This window comes from Vigna unguiculata, chromosome 5 (assembly GCF_004118075.2).
Source record: "Vigna unguiculata cultivar IT97K-499-35 chromosome 5, ASM411807v1, whole genome shotgun sequence".
Lineage (NCBI taxonomy): Eukaryota > Viridiplantae > Streptophyta > Magnoliopsida > Fabales > Fabaceae > Vigna > Vigna unguiculata.
This window is the reverse complement of record NC_040283.1, coordinates 44266937-44291142: the sequence shown is the minus strand read 5'-3', so window position 1 is coordinate 44291142 and position 24206 is coordinate 44266937. Positions and strand designations below refer to the sequence as shown.

At 29.0% G+C, this 24206-nt stretch overlaps 2 protein-coding genes across 4 annotated transcripts; both read left to right on the top strand.

Annotated features, from left to right (window-relative positions):
* The first annotated feature begins 2793 nt into the window (after window positions 1–2793).
* LOC114183587 lies at window positions 2794–5665 on the top strand. 2 transcript variants are annotated; one of them, XM_028070660.1, is made up of 8 exons: window positions 2794–3082; window positions 3199–3690; window positions 4191–4341; window positions 4461–4743; window positions 4840–4912; window positions 4999–5089; window positions 5181–5260; window positions 5345–5665. In XM_028070660.1, exons 1-8 carry the CDS (start codon window positions 3026–3028, stop codon window positions 5510–5512), a joined length of 1395 nt encoding a protein of 464 aa, XP_027926461.1. In that variant the 5' UTR covers window positions 2794–3025; the 3' UTR covers window positions 5513–5665. The 2 variants fall into 2 exon arrangements, with proteins under 2 accessions (XP_027926461.1, XP_027926462.1); XM_028070661.1 differs by having other exon boundaries at window positions 2796–3082; window positions 4194–4341.
* Window positions 5666–10765: 5100 nt separating this feature from the next.
* Window positions 10766–16495, top strand: LOC114185229 (4-hydroxy-3-methylbut-2-en-1-yl diphosphate synthase (ferredoxin), chloroplastic). 2 transcript variants are annotated; one of them, XM_028072841.1, is made up of 20 exons: window positions 10766–10898; window positions 11158–11384; window positions 11739–11896; window positions 12037–12143; window positions 12240–12340; window positions 12427–12503; window positions 12942–13061; window positions 13155–13385; window positions 13513–13629; window positions 13732–13806; window positions 13934–14011; window positions 14178–14237; window positions 14321–14383; window positions 14524–14668; window positions 14894–15032; window positions 15268–15345; window positions 15418–15577; window positions 15668–15766; window positions 15893–15997; window positions 16125–16495. In XM_028072841.1, exons 2-20 carry the CDS (start codon window positions 11177–11179, stop codon window positions 16224–16226), a joined length of 2223 nt encoding a protein of 740 aa, XP_027928642.1. In that variant the 5' UTR covers window positions 10766–10898; window positions 11158–11176; the 3' UTR covers window positions 16227–16495. The 2 variants fall into 2 exon arrangements, with proteins under 2 accessions (XP_027928642.1, XP_027928643.1); XM_028072842.1 differs by lacking the exon at window positions 10766–10898 and having other exon boundaries at window positions 11023–11384.
* Window positions 16496–24206: the final 7711 nt, after the last annotated feature.

Here is a 24206-nt window from a genome sequence, read left to right as displayed (position 1 = left end):
TCACAAATTAACTTTTGTTGTTTTTATAACAAACTTAAAACAATATATATTAAAAGTTTTTTTTTTTGTATTAGTGTGATATGAGACAATATTAGAGGGAGGAGTGTTCTCAGAGAAGAACAAGTCTTTTTTTGAATTTGTGGAGTCAAAAATGTAGTTATCATTGTGCAAGGTGTGAAACAAAGAAAAAACGAAAAACATAAGATTTTATTTCAAAATTATAAAACAATTATTTTTCTTTTAAATATGAATAAATTACAGATAATTTCACTTTAACCTATTTTGATTTGGTATAATTAATAAGTAAAATACGCTAGTTATAATAAATAAATAAAAAATTTCAATCCAATCCAACTTGATCATATACAAGTCATTTTAACATGTTTACAAAAATTATATATATTATTTTCTCTTATTAAGATGAAACATATATCTAAAAATTAGTGTGCATTCGATTATCGAGTAAAATTGATAAAAGTACAACAATTGAATTTTCAAAATGTATAAAACAGTAAAATAACTTAAAAAGAAATTAAAAATACCACGTATACGTAATACATATATAATTAAATCAAATAAATGTTGCTGTATCTGATTGATGTAACCATGTAGGCCAGATGCAAATCTTTTTGAGGGTTTTCTTCGGAAATATTTGAGGTTATAATTTTTCTCTTGAGACCCAATTTATTGGGCAAGAGTGTTAAAGCTCATCTCATCTTCCTGCCCTACCATTTTCATGCCACAAGAAAGCTCTAGAATCATTAAATACAATTACTGTTAATTTATTTCAAAATTTTTGTCCTCTTGTCCAGAATAGCAATGGTGTTGATTACCATCAATGTCAATTAATAATAATCTCATATATAAATAATATTCAAAATCTTAATAATATTATAATGTTGAGAATTCTAAATGTAAATTTAAATATCCGAAGTCTATGTTCTACTTTACATAAAAATAAAATTGAATAATATATAAAATAATTCTATAAATATATCATTTTAATATTTTAAATCAGAAATATTCTCAAGGTTTTTTTGTGTAGAATTTAGGACGGTAAATGGGTTTGTCCAACGGACCAGTTCATCAGTTTATGTTAAAAAAACGGATTGGGTTGAAGATTTCAATTCTTCAGTTTTCATTTTAGTTTGTTCTATCCAGTTCATCGGTTTGATGAGCCAAAATACAGATTAGTCTGTCCCGATCCATTAACCAATTTTTAAAAAATAAAATCAAAATAATTAACCTTTTTATATTATATATTTTAATATATTAATATATAATAGTACTGTAATTTAAATTATTAACGTTTATAAATTAAGTCTCAATTATAATTGTTAGTTATATAATTCAGTGATTTAATATATAAATGTAATAATTATTTTAATTTATCTTATTAAAAACATTAACTAATGAATATTAAAAGTTAAAAAATATTTTATTTAATAAATATATTTTTAATATTAATTTATATATATATATATATATATATAAATTTTAAAATTAAATTTTTTTAAAATTTTGAAAATAAATTAAAAGGTTAAATAAAATGACAGGCCAAGAACGGACTACAAAGCAGGTTAGAGTAGTCTGTTTTGTCATCCTAATATATTTGAGAAATATATTATTATTATTTTTATTTTTATTTTGCAATGAATTATCTCGAAGTACATACCATTAAATTGCAAACGAATGTAAAATATAAGTTCATTAGTTTTTAAATACTCCATTTCGACTTTAAGTCGGATAAATAAGGTTATCAGAGTTGATGACTTCGTCTGAAGTAATAATAGTTTTGAAATTTGTTTATTTTATAACTGTTCTGGTTCAAAATATTTATTATTTTTCATTATTATTATTATTAGTAGCGTATGTGTATATATATATATATTTTTAAATATAAATAAAAGTATTTTAATAAATAATAATAATGTAATATTATTAAGTTAATATATAAAATAAATTTATATTTATTAAAAATAAAATGAAATGTTAAAAATAATAAAATAAATAAAAAATTATTTGTTGATGAATAAAAAAAACAGTATTATAAAAGTTAATAACTAATTTTAAAAAATTTAGTAAATAATTATATTATAAAAGATAAAATTAATAAAATTAATATTATAAAATATGAAGAGAAAATAACTTTTTTTTTATATATGATTATAGATTATAAATATCGATATATAAAGAATGTGACAGTATTACATGTACAGTAACAGCATGAATCATCTTAAACCTAAAATAGTTTGGTGATGATGTATAAGGATACTAAGAGAAGATGAAGATTGGGTTTAATGATGTTTCCTTAATCGTTTCGAGTAAAAAGGATGAAAAGTACTTGCCCCTTCTCACAAAACAACAAAGAGTGGCCACAGTTTCTCACAGACAAAATTCACAGGAAATGCGTGAATGGAAAGGAATTAGGTTAAAACTCACCGCCATTCCTCCTCATCCCACGTTTCAACTCCAGAACCAACCTTCACTGCTACACGTCACCCACGCTTCATTCTTTCTTTTTTCTCCATTCTTTCCAATTTTTACCTAATTCATATATAAATCGCTCACTATATATAGTTCTTGCGTTCACACACACAAATACAACTCTTACATTCTCATTTATCATCTCAAATTTATTTAAAATGAAAAAAAAAATGTTAGCATCATATTGTAATCGGTAATTAAATAAAAATGCAATAAAAAATTTGTTGAAAAAATAAAACTGATTTTAATTGGATATTGTCTTGGCATGGATTATGAGTATAAAAGTGTACGTGAATAATGCATATGGTGAGAGAGCATAGTGGAGAAAAAAGAAGTGTGTGTGGGAGAGTGAGAGCGGGACATACTCCTACTTTGTTCATAAATGTTTCGATTTTCTCTGTAACCCCATTTAAGAATTTTTTCCATTCTGAATTCACGAACACGCGCACTAACCATTAACAAAGTGATACTACTTCTACTAATAGTAGTATTGTATTGTGATTAGTTCCGACTTGTTGCTTTGCTTTGTCACCACCAAATGAGTGCTCAGCAAAAAGAAACGGAAAATCATCACACGCTTTCGTCCAATCCAACGGTTTCTCTTCCACTTCACATGCTACATACATACTATGTTTTCCCTTTAACTACTTCTTTCCTTGTATTTTAGGAACACCCAACATTCAATTCAATCCCGTGTTGTTGTGTTTGTAGGTGGATGATACAATGGGGGTAACCGGTGAAACCTCGCATGTAAACAATGAGTGGAAGCGAGACAAAATTCAGTTGGAAATACCGACCACAACATCGGAAGACTGTTGTCGGGATTTTGTTGGAATAAGGATGCCGCTCACGCCAAGTCCAACTCCTAGTCAGAAGAAAGTGAATTTTCTTGTGACTTCTCGCTCTGTCGATGCTCCTAGACCTTCTTCTTCTTCGGCTTCCAGAGGCAAATCATCCATGAGAAACATCTTGCCCAGGTTTGGCTTCAAGAATCGTCAATCGCTTGATGTTGAAAAGGCTGTTACCGCAGCTTCAGAAGCTTCTTTTTCCGGCCATCAAGAAAAGTCCTCCATCGCTAGATCAGTGTCTCTCACCAAGATATTCACTCCTAAGATTAATAGAACGTCTTCGTTACCGGTAGAAGAAATTGGGCGTGCAAACGTAGAATCTGCTCTGGTTGGAACTCTTGGTGCTTCTCCATACGTAAGATTTCAAGCCTAAACAATTGAGTTTTAAAATCACTATTTAATTAATGGCCATCTTGTCTTTTTAATAGCAGAATTTGACATAAGGATTTCATTATTTGCTTGATTTCTCCCACTGAAATTAAAATTAGCGTTCAGTGGAGACTTATAATAATCAGGGTAATTTTTTATTTCTTTTTTAGATTTAAACTATAGGAAAATAGGAACAATGAACACTGAAGTTTTGTTTTAAACGATTGTATTTACTGCTACTTTTTTTGTTAATAGCTCGGTGCTTCTTCCTTTTCTCCGCTTTTTTTTTCTGATAAATTATTACTATACTAGGTCAATTTTTGCAGAACATGTAAGTACATTTTTTAATTTATGAAGAATTGATGAAACTCCATTGTGTACCGAGTAATCATTTCCCTTATTTTTCTGCTGTCACTTATTTCTGGTATGAAATTGTGAATGAGTGATACATCACATAAATGTGCTTTAACCTGTGTGGTCCTTTAGCAGGAAAGAGAGACGCAGGGGATGATAGCTCGTTCTCGTTCAGTGCCTGTCAATGGCAAAGAAAAAGGCGTAAGGAGAATGGATTCAGTTTTCCGCATCATTCCTTCCACTCCTCGCGTACACGAAGTGAATGAATCAACAAAAGATTCTGGTATCTTGTTCTATGCACTTGAATGAGTATTCATAACAAATACTTTTTTACGTCAAACTCTAACAAGATTATCTGGATTACGATAAATATTAACACTATATTGTAATTGTATGGCTTAGACAATGGTGGTGGTGAAGATATTGGTCAAGAGGAAGCGGTGTGCAGAATTTGTCTGGTTGATCTATGTGAAGGAGGTGAGACATTAAAGATGGAATGCAGCTGCAAAGGTGAACTGGCTCTGGCTCACCAAGAATGTGCTGTTAAATGGTTTAGTATCAAGGGTAACAAGACCTGTGATGTGTGCAAGGAGGAAGTTCGGAACCTCCCTGTCACTCTCTTACGGATCCGAAGTGTTCAAACCCAGAACACTGGAGCAAGGTCCGAACAGGGAGATGATTACAGGCATGTGTTTTTGTTTTCTTACATAAAGTGTTCTTGTTGTGTCTTTTTTAGTATCATAAACACAACAATTCTTAATTTGTCTGTTGAATTTGACAGGGTTTGGCAGGAACTCCCGGTGCTTGTTATTGTCAGCATGCTTGCCTATTTCTGTTTCCTTGAGCAGCTGCTGGTAAGAATAGAAGTCCTATCACATGATTCAACACAATCAAAGTTATAAATTTTTCTATAGCCTGAGTTATTGAACTCTCTCTGTAGGTTGGAAAAATGGGAACCAGGGCAATTTTTGTCTCTCTTCCATTTTCATGCGTATTAGGCCTACTCTCCTCCGTGACATCAACGACCATGGGTAGGTTCACCAAACATACTTGATAAACATTGTCAAAATACTCGTTCGTGAAATTCATCACTGTCTGTCCTAAATTTTGTTTGTTTTCCAGTGAAGAGCAAGTTCATCTGGTTATATGCATCTGTCCAATTTCTTTCGGTGGTCCTATTCGCCCATATATTTTACCCCTTGGTAAGATTTTGATACCTGCAAAATTTTCACTGATATTGTTACTTGAGAAATTGTTTAGATGTTAATTTGATGTGTGAAGTTCAGGTTGGTAAGCATGCGGTTTTGTCGATCCTTCTTGCTACATTTGCGGGGTTTGGTGTTGTGATGAGTGGAAGTTCAATTGTTTTGGAGATTTCTCGATGGAGAAGAAGATGGCTAACTTTATCACAGCAGCAACGTGGTTCTTCGTCGATGATACAAGAAGGGCTATGAAATGGTATTGTCAAGTAAGGGAATTGGAAAAAACTGATTTTCAATTAAGCCCTCACAGGATTTTACTTCAGTGTACATGTGCACCAGACTTCAATGTACAGCTTATATATTGTCGTAATAGAGAATAACTTAGGACTAGTGTTTTCCCTTGCAGTGGTTATTTTTTTGCTTCAACTATTTTTCTGCAGTAAAACAGCAAGAGCATGAGAACACTATCCAAATCCTTTCTGTCAAAAACAGCCTGTCGAAAATGGTTTTTCTAATAACTTTGAAAACTTTCTTCAAAAGATTTTAACAATTGATTTATTTCTGGGCTAGTGGATCAGATAATATATGGAATTCTAATCGCACTTACTGTATGATATGTATGAATGTTATGATTTTACTGTGACTTACGTTCAATGAATTGTAAGTCCTCGTATGTCCTTATCTTTGTGTATATGGAAAACAGAAAATTGAAATACGAATCATGTTTGTTGTGTCGGGATTCATGTTTTATAAGGTTAACTTTATGCTTTTTTTAATGTGAAAGCTACTCTGGGTAGCTTCAACTGAACATGTGTTTATATTGTCCATGACGTGTTAGACTCGTGAAAATATAAAAACTTTGAACAATTTAAACTAAAACGCCAAAAATAATTCATTTGATCAACTATAAAATGAAAAACAAATGAGTTTAGAATAACCATACAATCAACTCAAGTATATTTATAACTCCTTTAATAATAATTATGAGAAGCAGTGTTGAGGAAGAAGCAACAAACTTCGGCGACAACTCTCACTGTTTCAGAAGGAAAAAAAGAAAAAAGTTGCTTGCAAAGCATTGTTGCTTCCGAAAGTAACATTGTCTCTCCCATATTTCAAGTGTTTTGGAAAGCTCTTTTAGGAGTACATTTCATATGGGGGTGTTTCGAAAAATCCATTCTGGAAGCCATTATATGTGTTCCAAAAAATATTTTTTGAAATACATTTAAATGCTTCCAAAAAATTCTGTTCTGTAAATTTTATTCTAAAAGTTCTTTTTCAAAAATTTCGCACCAGAAATATTATTCTGAAAATTGTGAAAAACTTGTCCAGAAAATCTCTAAAGCATGTATTCTGAAAGTTAGTTTCACGGAGAGTAAAATTGTCATTTTGCAAATATGATCAGGTGCACAAAGAACTTGTGGGAGTGCGGAAAGTAAAAGCCTTTGAGGCATTGTGATTTGTATGACTTACCCAAACCTGTTTTCTATTTTCCTGAGCTAGAGGGACGTTCAAAAAGTAAAAGGGTTCTATCTATACTTTGACTCGATAAGAGCTTCTAAAACATATGTAATAGTAACATCTCATTCTATATCAATATCAAGATGTCTAAAACCTTTAATATAAGTTCATTAATACGATGATTAAAAAAATTCTCTTGAAAGTGAGGACTATGCTGGAATTATATCCATATCACATAAAAGAATCCGGAACCCTTCTATGTCACAGAAAAAGACATTTAATACTATCAACTATTTTGAACCTTCAAGACAATGACACAATTAAAGATATGAAAGAATCCTCATGTTGGTTCTAATTTCAATTACCATAAAAAGAATATACTTTTTATGTTAGTTCTAGATTTAACTTACATGAAAGTATTGTTAGTTCTAGATTTAACTTACATGAACGTATTTTATGTGTCAGTTGTAATTTTAATTTTGTATTCTGCATTTAATAATATCATTCTTATTTTCACTCGTTTATTTTATGATCGAGATATTAGAATGAAAAAGAAAATCAAAGAAATGTTAGAGATTTGTAATCGATTAAAAATAAAAATAAGATAAATTTATAATATATAAATAAGTGTGTAAATTTTATTTTATAAATTTATTTTATGAAATTAAATTAAATTTAAAATCTACTTTTAACAAAAAGATAAAAATATGTTTCATATATAAAATTGAGAAAAGGGACTATAAGAGTGTATTCCTTTTAAGAGATAGATTTAAAGGAATAAGTTGATAAATTTGAGTAAATTTTGAGGTATAATTTATTTCGTTATTTTTAGGGTTAAATATGTTTTTGGTCCCTTAACTTTCAGTAAATTTTGGAATTAGTTTATTTCGATACTTTGAACTAGTCTAGTCTTTCATCTTTTGAAATGCGTGTATTTAATCCTTTTAATAAAATTTTATTAAGTTTATTTGACATTTCAAATACGTTTTATAATAGTATTTGACTTAACATTAAAATAAAAATATGTCAAACAGTATAAACAACTCAAATACAATTCTGAAATGCATACGAAACATCAAATAAACCTACCAAAATTTGATTAAAAAGATTAAATCCATGTATTTCGAAATATCAATGACTGAATTGATCCAAATTTTTAAAATAGACTAATTCTAAAATTTATTTAAAATTAAGGACTAAAAACATATTCAACCCTTTTTGTAATGTACTTAGAAGTGAGAGTTAAAATTTGTGAAAAAATGAACAAATGTAGTAAATAAATTTTTTAATAAATGAATAAATAAGATTATTAAATTGTCTTTTTTCTTAAAATTAATATAAAATGATTTTTGAATTATTTAAATAAATATTAGTTCTTCTTTTCCTAAAACAGTTTGAAAGTAACTTTGATGCTTAATAATTGCACTTTAAAACTGTAACATTTTTCGAGGTCTGTGGTCTATTACATTGGAAGTTGCTCCTATCTCTCTGTCACACAAATATATATAATATTTAAACCATTTGTATTTAATAAATCATAATTAAAATTAAAATTTGATCAATGATAAAAGTTATCATGCATCAACGGTCGTTATATTTCTAGCTACTATAAAAAGAAGTTGTTGAATTGTGAAAATTTATAAATATGTAATTAATGTTTAATGTGGTAGGTATTTAAACAAAAATTGACCTTTTACCACAGTGGTTCAATAAATTGGTCAGCCTTTTAATTTTTACTTCTGGTAATGGTTGCTTCCATTAAATTTACACTGTGAAAAAAAAATTTAACATGCAAATCAGTTTTAAATACAAGATTCATAATTTAAACACATTTTTTCTAATATTTATCTTTATTTATCAGAATTAAACACATTTTTTAGAAAAAATATATAACAAGTGAGATATCACACATGTTTCATTTCATCAGTTTTTATAATTTTATTGTATTTGGTAGAAACCAAATTCATGAAAAAACGAAAGAAAAATGGTGGTGGCCAAAAGCAGAGACATGATGTGACATGATATGCAGAGCACATGGAACAGTGAAACATGTGGAAGAATGATGAGTGGTTGGGTTCAATCTCCAATTGCATTTCCATTCCTTCACACTTCTGGAACACATACCGATACCAACTTTTTTTTAAAGCATATCCTCCCAATATTAATATTACTAATTAATTATTCACTTATTGATACTATGGTACATTTATCAAAATATTTATTTCGTTCATGGGTGTCCATAGATAATAAATATTACTAATTAATTTCAATCTTTTATAGAATAAGTAACTGCAAATCATAAATATTAGTAATTAATCATTTATTGAAAAAATAGATGCATTTATTGATATCTTATGGTATAAATATTTCTGTAATAATAATTATTATTATCATTAAAACAAAATGTAGTTTTGTTTAGAGTAACTAAATTTATTTATACTTGACTATAGTTTTTTAAAAGTTATACCTTAAAGTTAATTTTTATTAGAGCTGATAATTTAAATAATTTTGTTTAAAAATAAAAATATTACATGATATGATATCTCTTGCATTAAAAAAATTGAGGATTTTTTTTCACGGGATACCTTCTCATGCTTTTTCCCACTCTTCAATTAAAGAGTTTTGACAGACAATAAAACAGATTAAAGACATTATTAAATGCTGAAGTTCATGATATATTATTTTATTATTTAATAATTATTGAAGAAATTTTCAGAATAAAAAAGTTTTATTGAGTATTAGATGTGTTTTCCTAAATAAAATATATTTATATTTGATTATGTGATCTCGCTCACCCCGACAGGATTATTTGCTTTGTTTTTTTCTTCTTTGCTGCAATTTCGCATCCAAAGCAGCGTCGAAAAAAAGAAAAGAAAAAATGACATATGTGAGGGGAACCAAAACATCAATGTCACTTATTTTACAACAATTTATATTTACTTAGTATTTAGTTCAGTTTATTTTAGAAAAAAACACAATCATATGTTTTTATTACATTTTATTTTATTTTGAAAACTACACTTAGAAAGCAATGTGGTGTTGATCACGGACTACACACTCTTCAACACTACTCTATAGCCACAACAAGTTACAAAAAACTTCTCTGTAATTATTTTTTACTAATGATTCTATTTCTACATATTCAGTAATTTCATTATCTTTGAATTATTGAAATATCTTACCTTTAAATAACTTAACTTTTTATTTTAACAAAATAATAAAGCAATTTTATTCTTATATGTCTGCCGATGGCGGCATATTTTTTATCTATTTATTCTGGCGGCCGGGTATCCCTAATACGAGACTAATAAATTAAATATTGTTAATTAATTTTTAATTAGTGTTAATTAATCACTTTGGTGATCGGATCGTGTAATATAGTATCTGACAAACTTTGGAACGTCAACTTGCATCCTGATTGTCCACATCCCTCTACAGCTCTACATCAATTATTCATTACTGGTTATCTCTAAAATATATTTTTTATACGTTAAATTTTACAACCACACGATTTAATCAACGGTGAGGATCTTTGCTGGAGAGACATTACGGGTACAGGGATCTCATACCAAATTCGGAACTCATTTTTCTCGTTTTATAGTCCGCCGTGTTGGGACTTTGAATTGGGCGTGTGTCTTTCACTCTCTCAACAAACACATTATTTCAATAATATAATTCCAACATTTATTAAAAGCAATACAGAAAAATAAAAAATAATAAAAATATTGTTTGGGTGTTTGAAAAAGACGAATAATACCCTCGAGAGAGTATGTGGATTACAAGGTCAAAATTACCATAATTATGATAAGATTTAAAGTTACAATGTAAGAATTTACTTATTTACTTTTTCAAGAAAGAAAATATTGGGGTTAGAAAAGGAAATAGCAAAAATGGTAGTTGAGAAAAGTAAAAACTGAGCCACATGCATGGCTGCTTACAGGAAGGGATAATAAAAAAAATAATAATAATAATAATTATTATTATTATTATTTAATAATAATAATATAATAATAATGTTTGTCTTGGTAGCTGGCTAATTACCATGATTTTGTCAGTATTCCTGGAATTTGCAATTCAGTGGCTTCACACATTTCAAATAAAGAGTGAATTTGTGTGAAACAGAGGGCTCTGAATTTTGGTCCACCTCCCACCACCACACCCTTCTTCTCATCTCCCCCAGGTAAACTATTTCATTTCAATTCTATTCGATTCGATTCAATTCAACATTTTCAGCTACAAATAAAAAACTTGTAGTCAATGTTTCTTTTCCCTCATTGTTTCTTCTTGACTGAATATAATATTTTGTGACTTTGAAATTCGTCTCGCCAAAAAAATATTTGTTGACGGCTTCTTCTGGTTAAATTTCGATACCTTGTGGTTTCTTTGGTGTTGCCATACATCTACTAAGTTTATTTTGGATATCTAATTTGTGAAATAAGGTAATCTTGAGCTTCAGAAATGGCTTCCGGAACTGTGCCAACTTCGTTTTCCTCCCTCAAGACATGGGATTCCAATCTGGGGTTTGCAAAAAACGTTGATTTTGTGAGAGTTTCCGATTTGAAGAGCATGAAAGCTGCGAAGAAAAGGGTATCAATCATCAGGAACTCGAATCCTGGCCAGGATATTGTTGAACTTCAACCCGCATCCCCAGGAAGTCCTCTTTTGGGTATGCATGCTTACTTAGCTTCACATATATTGCTTTATTTGTATTTTTTTACTGTTTTTAAGCTTCGTTTGTCTTTTTAGTCCGTCGATTTTCAAATTTGGATTTCTAAATGTTGTCTCGAACGACTATTTGGGTCTGTGCTTGACTACGTGTAAATATATTGGTTCTCTGAAACGGTTCAAAATTTGGTTTTTAGTTCCTACATTTTCTCAAAAGTAATGTTATTCTGGTGTCTGGTTAGAGACTTAAGATACGTATTTCTGTTAAGATCTGGATTGAGTAAAAACGTGTTTTTAACTTGCATTATTTTATTTTCAGTTCACCTGATCCTTTCATGATTTTTCTTTATTGTAGTTCCTAGGCAAAAGTATTGTGAATCATTACACAAAACTGTCCGGAGAAAAACTAGCACAGTGATGGTTGGTAACGTGGCTCTTGGTAGCGAGCATCCTATAAGAATTCAGACAATGACTACAACTGATACTAAGGATATTGCTGGAACAGTTGAACAGGTTATACAACTGTTAATTCTGTTTTGCAGTAATAACACAAGCTTCTGACTAATTTACACTGTTATGCCGATCTATTTTTCTCGATATAACTGCCTGACGGATGTAGTAGTTTTGTTGATTTATCTGATGTCTATGGGCAGGTTATGAGAATAGCAGATAAAGGAGCTGACATTGTACGGATAACAGTTCAAGGGAAGAAAGAAGCCGATGCATGCTTCGAGATTAAAAACACCCTTGTTCAGAAAAAGTAAGTTTAAATTATAGTTATTGTAAAGGACTTGGTTGAGATTGTAAGCATATATTATTTATGTATTCATCTGGGTCCTTATTGATCTTTCTCCAGCTACAACATACCGTTGGTGGCAGATATTCATTTTGCTCCTACTGTTGCTTTACGGGTAGCTGAATGCTTTGATAAAATTCGTGTTAACCCTGGAAACTTTGGTATGCACTTCTTTTATTTTATTTTCTTCATTTTTTTTCTGAGTGTTGGCTTTTCATTCTGAATCCAAGATGTTGATCTTCTGCAGCTGATAGACGAGCTCAATTTGAACAATTAGAGTACACAGAAGACGACTATCAGAAAGAACTTGAGCATATTGAGAAGGTTAGGCCAATCATCTGTCGATTTCAAATTTTAGTGAAGAGCATGCAGTGTGATAATTTATCAGTACTTCATTTTGGGTCCCGCTCCTGTTATACACTCATATATGCCTCCTTAGTCTTTACTGAAGATGTGGGAATACATGTTTTATGTCAATGTGATTAAAAAATGATCCAGTATACAGGAAATGGATTTGGAATGCTAAATCATTCTGTCCGCAAGACTCTTTCCTTACTCTTTTTTTCCGAAAAATAAGTACAGGCTTTTACTGAAGTTGAACAGAAGTCTAAACAAAAGATTTCCAGAACTGTGTCACTTTTGTATTTTCTTCTTGATGCATGGATATTGAGAAGTCTATTTTATTATTTTCAATTCCTGTTGGAATTAATTAATAATACAGAATATGAACTATTGACCCATTTTAGCTTTAAAAAATGCCAGGTTTTCACACCACTGGTTGAGAAATGTAAGAAATATGGAAGAGCAATGCGCATTGGGACAAACCATGGCAGTCTTTCTGATCGTATAATGAGCTACTATGGAGATTCTCCTAGGGGGATGGTAAGCAGTCCTTTCCCCTCTTATTCTGCATGTTCAATACATCTTTTGTGTATTCCTCAGACTTGTCGTTCTTACTGAGTAATGATTGGACAGGTAGAATCTGCTTTTGAATTTGCAAGGATATGCCGAAAGTTGGACTTCCACAATTTTGTTTTTTCTATGAAAGCAAGCAACCCCGTTATCATGGTTCAGGCATACCGCTTACTTGTAGCTGAAATGTATGTCCAAGGCTGGGATTATCCATTACACTTAGGAGTTACTGAAGCTGGAGAAGGTGAAGATGGGAGGATGAAGTCTGCAATTGGTATTGGAACTCTTCTTCAGGTATGCATGTGATTCATTGCATTGTCAAATGGAAATTATTCAAATTGCCATGAAAAATGAAAATATGTTTCCATCTGTGTATTCATCACTGACTCACTGTGTATGTTGACAATATGACGTTCTTTAGGATGGTTTGGGTGATACGATTAGGGTTTCTCTCACAGAACCACCAGAGGAGGAGATAGATCCTTGCAGAAGGTTGGCAAATCTTGGAATGAGAGCTTCTGAACTCCAGAAGGGAGTGGTGAGATTCAAAATAACACTTCAATGAGATGTTACTAAACTTTCTAAATTTTTCTATCCTCAAATACTTAGAACTTACCTTTGTTGACATTACTTCCATCAGGAACCTTTTGAAGAAAAGAACAGGCGTTATTTTGACTTCCAACGCCGATCTGGTCAATTGCCAGTGCAAAAAGAGGTGAGGTTATAAACTCTATAAAAACACTTGAAACCATATGCACAAACAGGAACAATGTATTTATTTTGTCCTTCCTTCTTCTGGCACCACCCTTACATTTATTACTGAAATCTCCATCTTCGGACAGGGTGAGGAGATGGATTACAGAGGTGTCCTCCACCGTGATGGTTCTGTACTTATGTCAGTCTCACTGGATCAGTTAAAGGTGACATTTTAACAACTCTTCCCTTGTTTTCTCTTCTGTTTGTTTGATTGGATTTCTCTACCAGTGTATATGTTTACATGCATCACATTTCCATTATCTTTGTTTTCTAATTTATTTGGAGGTGGGTATTGTCATTCTGAAAATTTTTCCCTCTTGATTTTTACAGACGCCAGAGCTCCTCTACAAGTCTCTTGCTGCCAAACTCATAGTTGGCATGCCATTTAAGGTTTTTGTTACTCTCTTTTAATGGATGAATGTGTTGTGGATTTGAACAAGTAGTTATTGACATAGTATGGCCTGTATATTCAGGATCTGGCAACTGTAGATTCAATTTTATTACGGGAACTTCCTCCACTAGATGATGCTGAGGCTGTAAGAACCTGCACTGTGGCAACCAAGTCTTAATTTACTTGTTCTACTTCATTTTCTATCAAACTATTTTGGCTTTGTCAATAGTTGTGACGATTGGATTTTTGTTTCCTCTTTGTTGTGATTTTGGATACTGTGATCAGCGACTAGCTCTCAAGAGACTAGTCGATATTAGCATGGGGGTAATAACTCCTTTGTCGGAGCAGCTAACAAAGCCATTACCCAATGCATTGGTTCTAGTAAACCTGAAGGAACTATCTACAGGAGCTTATAAACTTTTGCCACAAGGTGCTTTTCATTCTCTTAGCCCCATTTCTCTTATTTTTAGATTCCAAATTAATTACATGGACCTCCCTTCAGTTTAATAACATTGATCAGACCTTGTCTTGAAAATTATGTTGAGCTCCCTTATTTTTTGAATTTTAACGTAAAAGCTATAGGGGGTTCTGATAACATCTTTTCCTAGTCCACTTCAAATTCACGTGACCTTATATCAATTGTTAAACCTATCAGGGACACGCTTGGTTGTGTCAGTAAGAGGTGATGAGTCTTTTGAAGAACTGGACATTCTTAAAGGTGTTGATGCTACTATGCTTCTCCACGACTTGCCTTATACAGAAGACAAAGTTAGTAGAGTGCATGCAGCCAGGCGGTAAGAAAATTATGCATAATTATTTGTTGCAGCATTCTGGCATTGTGAATCCAGTCCCTGATTGACCTTGCTTTCTGAGTTTAACTGATGATGAACACTAAATAGTGAAATGAAATCATAATTGATTGGTGACATAGTTGATCTGAGCTGCTTGTATATATGATTCCTTTCCACAAAATTAATCTTCATTGGTTCTTAAATTTTTCTAATCCTGATTTCTCTGCATTGGTATCAGGTTATTTGAGTTTCTATCCGACAACTCTCTAAACTTCCCTGTTATTCACCACATTCAGTTTCCAAATGGGATTCACAGGTAGTTTTTCAAGTTATAGTAATATGCAAAAAGTAAGTAGTTCTTATGAAACCTAATCACTACTTCTTGTAGGGATGACTTGGTAATTGGTGCTGGTTCTGATGCTGGGGCCCTTCTGGTTGATGGGCTTGGAGACGGGCTTCTTCTGGAAGCCCCAGACAAAGATTTTGAATTTATTAGAAACACTTCCTTCAATTTGTTGCAAGGCTGCAGAATGAGAAATACAAAGACAGTAAGTAGATCAACCGCAGACAAAACATAAATTGACTATGAAAAAGAAATAACCATGTTATTTATTGACATCCCTGACATGAACTTGCAGGAGTATGTCTCATGTCCATCATGTGGCAGAACGCTGTTTGATCTTCAAGAAATAAGTGCAGAAATTCGGGAGAAGACCTCACATCTCCCTGGGGTTTCGGTAATCACCATATCCTTTCCTCTCTAGTCGTGCTCCTACCTTCCAATTGCCACAATGTAAACTAATTTCATTTGAACAAAATGGGAAATGCCTTTGATTTCCTATGTTTTCTTTCTCCTGCATCAGATTGCAATCATGGGATGCATTGTAAATGGTCCCGGCGAGATGGCTGATGCAGACTTTGGGTATGTGGGAGGCACTCCCGGGAAGATCGATCTCTATGTTGGAAAGGTAACATTCTTCATACCCAAATTACAAAACCTTATCAAAATGAAAAAGAAAACTCAACTTGTTTCCAACTTTCTATGTATACTGAATGGATTTTGACATAATGTTCAATGAATTGTTGCAATTACAGACTGTGGTGAAGCGTGGAATTGAAATGGAGCATGCAACCAATGCCTTGATTGATCTAATAAAAGAGCACGGACGCTGGGTGGATCCTCCTGCAGAGGAGTAAAAGAGGGAGTTCAATTTTTAGATTTGCAATTAAGGTGATTATAAGATAGTTATTGCACGTAGGTAAGTTAAGCACTGAAAGCATAAGTTGCAGCATAGTTTGAAATTCCTTCTACCAAATATTATCCCAACTCTATTTATCTTAGGACGGGGAAATCAACAGTTACATCATGTATACAGACAATACAGTGTTCCTTTGCCCCCATCAATAATACCAATAATAACACTTGGAATATTCCAGGGATATCATTTGTCCATATTGGACTATTATCATGGTTTTTATGTCAATGATGGCATTCAATTTCTTAATCACTATTTCCCATCGGTTTAAGTCATAACTGTTGACAGAAAAAAGGGTAAGAAAAAGAGAGGCAGCGAACAAATCAATAAATTCATTCCCATGTGTGCAATGAATCTATCGATTTAGGTTGACTCCTAGAATTTGACTTTTCAGCCAAATCAATTAAATTAGTCAAAACTGATTTGATTAGTTGGTTTGTTGAATGAGTAAACCAATTTTTTTTTACGACAAAGTGGAAATATAAATAATGTAAAGATTTTTTATGGTTTTATACAATAACAAAATCAAATTATGTATATGTACACGATACGATAAACTTGTTGATTTTAGAATATCTATTTTATAATTGTATTTGCTGTGAGTGTCAATGTTTTCGTTGATGATATATAAAGTAAAACTTCTTTTATTTCAAACCGAATTGAAATTAGTTGCAATTGATTATCCTTTCAAAATTACTTTTTTTAACATAAACCTAGTTCGATAACCCAGTAAAATGTTTTTAAAAAACATTAAAATTTATTCATTTTATATCTTAGTAACATTGTATACTTTCTATAATTTTTTCACTTGTGCCTTAAAATAGGTGTGAATAAATTCAAAAGTGATAACTAAATTTAATCTGTGTTTGATATTTAGTTTAATCAATTCTGTGTTGAAGGTATCTGAGTTTTATAAAAGGTTAAATATATTTTTAGTCTCTGAATTTTGATCTAAAATTGAAATTCGTCCCCGTATGAAACTTCAATATATTTTAGTCCCTAAACTTTTAAAAATGAATGAATATGGTTCTTTTAACTCAATTACATTAACTTTTTTTTTGAAGTGTCGAACATATTTCTCAGTAGATATTGAACAAAAAATGTGTCAAACAGTGTAAAAAATTCCAATACTATGAAAAACGTTCGACACGTCAAAAAAAATTAACATAATTGAGTTAAAAGGACTATATTCATTTATTTCTAAAGTTTAGAGACTATAATGTATCAAAGTTTCAGACAAGGACGAATTCCAATTTTGAGTCAAAATTTAGGGATTAAAAACATACTTAACCCTTTTATAAATTAAGTTTTAGTTTTTTATAGTAAAGATAATAGTTGTGCTAAAATGGAAGACTGGGGATAGTATGTTACAAGAAGTAGAAAACATAAATAGCTTGACTTTGGGCTTTGATTTTGGGGAGTTTGGGCTAAAAAAACAAAAGGAGTGGGGCGTGAGCTTAGCAGACAGACAATGATGCTAATTGCACATTTTTAAGCTTTCTTTCACTTTTTAAGCTTAGCAGACAGTAAAATCATAAACAAAGTCTCCATCTTAAGAATTGCAATAGATAAGTTCATATTATATTCCATTTCTTCAAATTTTCATCTTTATCTTCTAGAATCTATTTGCATCACTAAGTTTTTGCAGGGAAGTAGTGAAATTTTGGGTTGAAACTTGATTTTGAGATTTTTAATTTAAATGATTTTCATCTTTAAGGTGACCAAGGAGTTTAATGAGTGTTCTTGACTTTTCCACTTCAATGTCTTCAATCTTCAGTTTTGTAGTCTATAAGAAAAACTAAGATAAAGGATAAATAATTTTGTTCTAAGATTTACTTGAGGTATATAAATGAGTTGTGGATTAATGTCAAATCCTTACTAGTGTAGAATTTGGGTAAATTTTGAATTTTTGGTTAATTATTATGGGTTGATAGATATGTTGAGATATTTCTTTATAAGTGATTTCATTAATAGATATCTTATTATTTTATAAGTTTGAATGTATCAAGCTTGTTATACATATGTGCCAGAATTATAACTTTGATAACAAGTTTGAAAGTTATTTTATTGTAATGAATTGTTAAATGAAATACAATCTTTTAATAATTGTTTTGATACAAGTTTTAAGTTAAGTGAGGTATTGCATAGGATATAGTTTAATTTTGAGTAATACAACTTTAAGGTTACATGTGAACTTAATATTGCCTTAACTTTGTTAGATTGTGGTTTTTTTTTTTTTTTTTTAAGTTGTTTTCTACGTATAATCTTTATACGAAGATTATTTAAGTGAATTTATATAACCTCAGTCTTAAAATTCTTTGCTAAAATAAGTAATTTTAATAATTTGTGAGATTTTTGTTCAAACATCATCCTGTCATTTAATTAATTAAATAAAATAAATGAAGTTTTAATTAATAATGTTATTCAGACAATATCTTACGTATAGTGTACTTGTTTAAAATAGTTTTCAAGATTTAAATATTGTGTGATTTTTATAATATTTTATCTCATAAAAGCTAATTATATTGGTTATTGATTGGACTATTTTTATATAGGATGAGGTAATACTTGAGTTTTTTATATGAGTGGAAAATTGTAATGAGAATGAGAGAAGATATTATGAAGGTATAAATGAGTTATTCATGTTTTGACTACTAGTAATGATATAGATAAATGTATGAAGTTGGTGGAAAATTAATACACATTATTGTCACAAGTCAACAGTTACATATTTAGTATATCAAAAGTACTCTATCATGTGCAAGTTCCAATAAAAAATTAAAGTATGGGATAATTTTATGACCATATATATTCACAGTATGGTAAAGGAGAATGTTAACCTGTGTTAGATGGTAATATGGGTCTGGTGCTGGCCTGTCCGTATAAGTTCGTGGTCTGCAGTTCACGCGGGTTGGTTTGGTAAGTCTGCATAAAAAAATCTTTTACTTGTGTATATTATTATTTTTTTTATGGATTCTTACATTAATATTTCAAAATCTTGTATAATTAGAAAAGACAAATATTATGTATTTTTTAATGTGTTAAAATTTAAAGAATATATTGTGTATGTCATGAATATGAATATGATAAAAATGTTGAATTATCAATTTATCATCCAACTCCTCAAAGTCTTTACTTAATTTTGTTAATTTTGTGAACTTCTTAAAGTTTCTCAATTTTTAAACATTGAAAATTTTATCATAAAATTAAAAAAAAAAAAGCAAAAAACGGGACAGCCCACGGACCTATGGACCAAGTGATGTGCAGGACGGACCAGTGATTACAGCCCGCATAAATTGTGCGGAGCGGGCCGACTCGCATTGTCATTCCTAATCCTAACTGGTGTGGTTAAAAATAATAAATGTAATTAATTTTATATTGAAAGTTAGAATAATTAATTTTATTGATTAAAATAATATAAATATATAATTAATTTTATAAATATAAAAATATTATTTAAAATTTTTAAGCAATAAAAATGAGTATTTTGAAAATTCAATTAAATATCAAATTGATAATTTAATTTTTCTTTTATTTTTGTAAATTTTTTAGATGTTTAGTATTATTGTTTGTTCATTTTTCTATTAATTTAATTTTTTATATATTTGATTATAGGGTTAAATATGTTTTTGTCCCTCAAATTTCAGTGAACTTTGAAATTAGTTTCTCATCAAAATTTTATACCAATTTAGTTCTTCATCTTTAGAAATGCGTGAATTTAGTCATTCTTACCAAATTTTATTAAGTTTATTTGACATTTTAAACGCATTTTATGATAATATTTGAGTTAACATTAAAGCTGAAATGTGTCAACCCGTGTAAAAAATTTAAATAGTATCATGAAATGCGCTTAAAACGTCAGATAAACTTAATAAAATTTGGTTAAAATGATTAAATTCACGTATTTTTAAAGATAAAGGATTAAATTGGTCAAAAGTTTTGAAAAAAGACTAATTCCAAATTTCATTTAAACTTGAAAGACCAAAAATATATTTAACCCTCAATTATATTTTAATTTTTATCGATAAATATTAAATAAAATATTATAACAACTGTACAATATTAAATATTAAATAAATTTTTAGATGAGTTTAAATCACAGTAACATCCAACTTAACCTGTGCTGAAGTTAATTTACCAATGATTATCTTCTTCGGTTATGCATTAGAATGAGTGAAATATCCGTTTAATATCATTTTAATGAATTTTTAAACACTTAATACTTGAGTTTGTAATTACATTTGAATTAATTAAATTATTAAAAATAATTATACTAATTAGTTCGGATAAATATCCACATTTGGATCTATTAAATAAAAAGTGTCTAAGAATAAAAAATATCACAAAATATTATTATTTTTAATTGAAATTTATAAAAAATTTAAAATAAAAAAGTCTAAATTTTATTCAATAAATATTTAAAAAATATATAAAAATAAAAATTTAAAATTAACGACATCCATTATAGAAAGTTTGGCATAAATGTTAAACATTATTTCAATTAAGAAGTTGGAACAGAAAACATCACGATGATTGAATAAATAAACATAAAACATGATGAAAGGCAAAGGAAAATATCAACACTTTAGCAAATAAATACGAAGATGAAGGAAACAACATTACATGATCAATAACATATGTTAATAGCATATGACTTTCCATTGTTGGGTATAAACAATTCTAAAATGAGTTCTTTAGGTGAGTGGGGGACATGGTCAAATGAACTTTAAGGGTGTGGATAGATTTAAGGAAAAATGTAAAGATGGATTTGTGTGAATTTGAGTTGACGAATATGTGTGTTTTTTTTGAGTAGATTTAGAGGGTAAAGTAAGTGGATTTGGAGATAAATTTTATGAAAGTTAGTGAAATATTTGATTGATGTGATAGATAAAATAAATTGTAAAAATAGATAGAATTAGAAAGTTACCAAAATACCCTTGATGAAAAAATAAAATGATTTTGTAATTTGATGTTATAAAAATAATTTGAAATAATTAATACTAATTAAAAAAATTAAAATTATATGAAATTAAAAATTAAAAATTAAAATTTTTATAAATATGAAAAAGGTTATACAATTAAATTTAAAATTTGTGCCTAATATATATATATATATATATATAATGATAAATAAATTATATATGTATATAAATTTAAAATTTTTTCTATTGGATTTTTTTTTACTTACATATCACTCACGCGCACGTGTAGCATAGTTTTGCCCAATGAAATATATGAAGACATGGATATAAAGGACATAAAAGTAAAAATACACTTAATTCCTACAAATCTTTACCATTTAGGTGAGATAGAATTATTGATGCATCTCTTAAATCTGTCTTTGCACTTGCTCACAAATCATTGCATAAGAACACTATTCAACTTGCAAATCCATCTTCTGTAATTCATGCCTACAGTCAAATCCTCTCATGCGAACACACGCTAAGTATAAAAAAAAAGTTAACTTTTCTTTATATATATATATATATATATATATATATATTAAGATTTTCTCAATTTATAATAAAAATTATAATTAATAGTTAAAGTGTAATTATTTTTTTATAAAAACGTTGTAGCTTAAGTTTCATGATTCAATTATTATGTTACTTATCTGAGTGATATTATGAGAAAATAACATTTGTTTTCTATTTTTTTATTAATGAGTTGGTTTGTGGTTTTTGGTAATGTTTGTGAAATAGATAAACCTATTGGTGGGTTTATAATAGTTAGTGGGTGATAGATAATATTAAATTATTTATATGTGGGTTAAATATATTTTTATTCTTCAATTATTAGTGAAAATTAAAATTAGTTTTTTTTGGAAACTTTGAACCAATTTAGTTTCTTATTTTTAGAAATGTGTGGATTTAGTTATTCAAACCAAATTTTTTTAAGTTTATTTGACATTTCAAACACGTTTTTCAGCTAACATTGAATAAAATATGTGTCAAACTGTGTAAACAAACTAAAATACAATAATGAAATGTGTTTGAAAAGTCAAATAAACTTAATAAAATTTAATTAAAATGACTAAATCCACACATTTACATAAAAGAGGAACTAAATTGATTCAAGGTTTCCAAAAGGGACAAAATCTAATTTTTACCTAAAGTATTAAAAACACATTTAACTTTTAAAATTTTTTCACTCAAACTCATCAATTGTGAACAAGTAATATATGTTATAACAACATTATATAACTTTCTTTCAGTGGAGTAATATATGTCAATTTTACAAGTAAAAGTTTTCAAAACATGTGTTATGAAACACATTAATTAGAAGAGAAGCATTATACTCACTTTATTTTTTTACAACATCTTTTCAAACCAAAAGAAAAATAAAGGATAATGGAATCGAGATATGAAAATAAGACGGGGAAAATAAAAAATAAAAATAAAAAAATGAAATAAATATAATATTTTTTATGCATTTACTCTGGTCTAGTTTTGTCTGTATTATGTTGGAACCCAAACTTCATCTTTCTATGCGTAATGGCATCTTCATGTGCTGCAAAAGCTATTTATCTCTCTATTTTTAAATAAGTAAGCAATGCATAACAAGTCCATGAAATACCTAACACATTGCATATTTAATTATTTGGACAATGAGCACTTAAATTTTATTTTATTTTTATTGGTCGAATCCTAATTTGTAAAAGCGACAATAAATGAATATAACTATATTAATAAGTTTTGAATAAAAACACTGTTATGGAAGTGTTTGATTTAAAAAATATTCAAGTTTTATTGAAGTATTATCGTAGAAAAGCTTATTCCTAGATTTTTACTTTTTTAGATATTTTATTTCATGTCACCTAATATTGGGCATGCATTTAAAACTATATAAAAAATACTTAACATAAGTATAAAATATCATCAAAATATGCTCCAATAAGATTTAATAAAATTTTAAATTTCTTATAAAATCACTACTTTTTTTAATTTTATTGGTGTAGTTTTAATTAGTTTTTTTTATTTTCATTAATTGATTGTTAACTTACTTTCTTATTGTTTATTAAACGGAAAATTTTGATATTAATATAAAAATAGTATTATAATAAATATAAATTTTTTTATTATTAAAATAATTTATTTGACTGCTTTCTATATTTATAGAATAAAAATGATAAATGTTTAAATTTTAATCAATAAAATATTTTTAAATAAAACAAGAAAATTGAATATCATTTTATCAAAATATAAAATAAGTAAATGTCATTAATTGAAAACATAAAAAAGTATGTATATTTATTATAAGATTACAATATCTTTTAAACATATATATCACAATCTTAGTAGTATTTATAATTAAATTCATTTTACTTCATAAAAGTCTTTTGAAATACTTTACAATAATTGTTGATAGGACGCATTAAGTTTACCTATGATTAAAGTTCAAGCTGAAGACTCAAAATAATGTATTTTGTTTGTGTAAACGTTCTTACATATCATGAAAAGGGACCAAATAATAATAATAATAAAAAAATAGTATAATGATTGAGAAAAAAACCATCATTTATCATGTGGTGTGACTGAGGTTTGTTTTTCCAGGAGAGTGGTCCTCTTAAAAAGAATCAGGTCGACATGCTATAGAGAAAAAGAAAAAAAAAATGAAAACGAACCTTGTTTTGTTTGTTCTCCATATATAAATCATTTTTTAATTTATTTGAAATTTCAAACAAGACTATAGTATTAATTTAATTGTTTAATAAATATATAACATGATTTTTAGTAATTGAAAATTGAAATTAAAAAAATTTAACATGCAAATGAAGGCAATATAAGTGCATCAGTATAAATAAAAGTAATAGGAGTATTTAAATTTACCTAAAATCATTTAGGAAGTATTTTAAAAATTGTGCTTTTGTTTTGAAAGAAATAAATTTGTTAATAAAAAATAGACAGAGAAAAAATAACAG

Bases quoted from the DNA above. Each gene is read 5' to 3' on its own strand.
- LOC114183587 (XM_028070660.1), top strand. From the start codon at position 3,026: ATGAGTGCTCAGCAAAAAGAAACGGAAAATCATCACACGCTTTCGTCC. The intron at 4,342-4,460 runs GTATCTTGTTCT...TGTATGGCTTAG, and splicing joins TGAATCAACAAAAGATTCTG to ACAATGGTGGTGGTGAAGAT. The intron at 5,090-5,180 runs GTAGGTTCACCA...TTTGTTTTCCAG, and splicing joins CGTGACATCAACGACCATGG to TGAAGAGCAAGTTCATCTGG.
- LOC114185229 (XM_028072841.1), top strand. From the start codon at position 11,177: ATGGCTTCCGGAACTGTGCCAACTTCGTTTTCCTCCCTCAAGACATGG. The intron at 12,504-12,941 runs GTTAGGCCAATC...AAAAAATGCCAG, and splicing joins AACTTGAGCATATTGAGAAG to GTTTTCACACCACTGGTTGA. The intron at 14,669-14,893 runs GTGCTTTTCATT...TAAACCTATCAG, and splicing joins TTATAAACTTTTGCCACAAG to GGACACGCTTGGTTGTGTCA.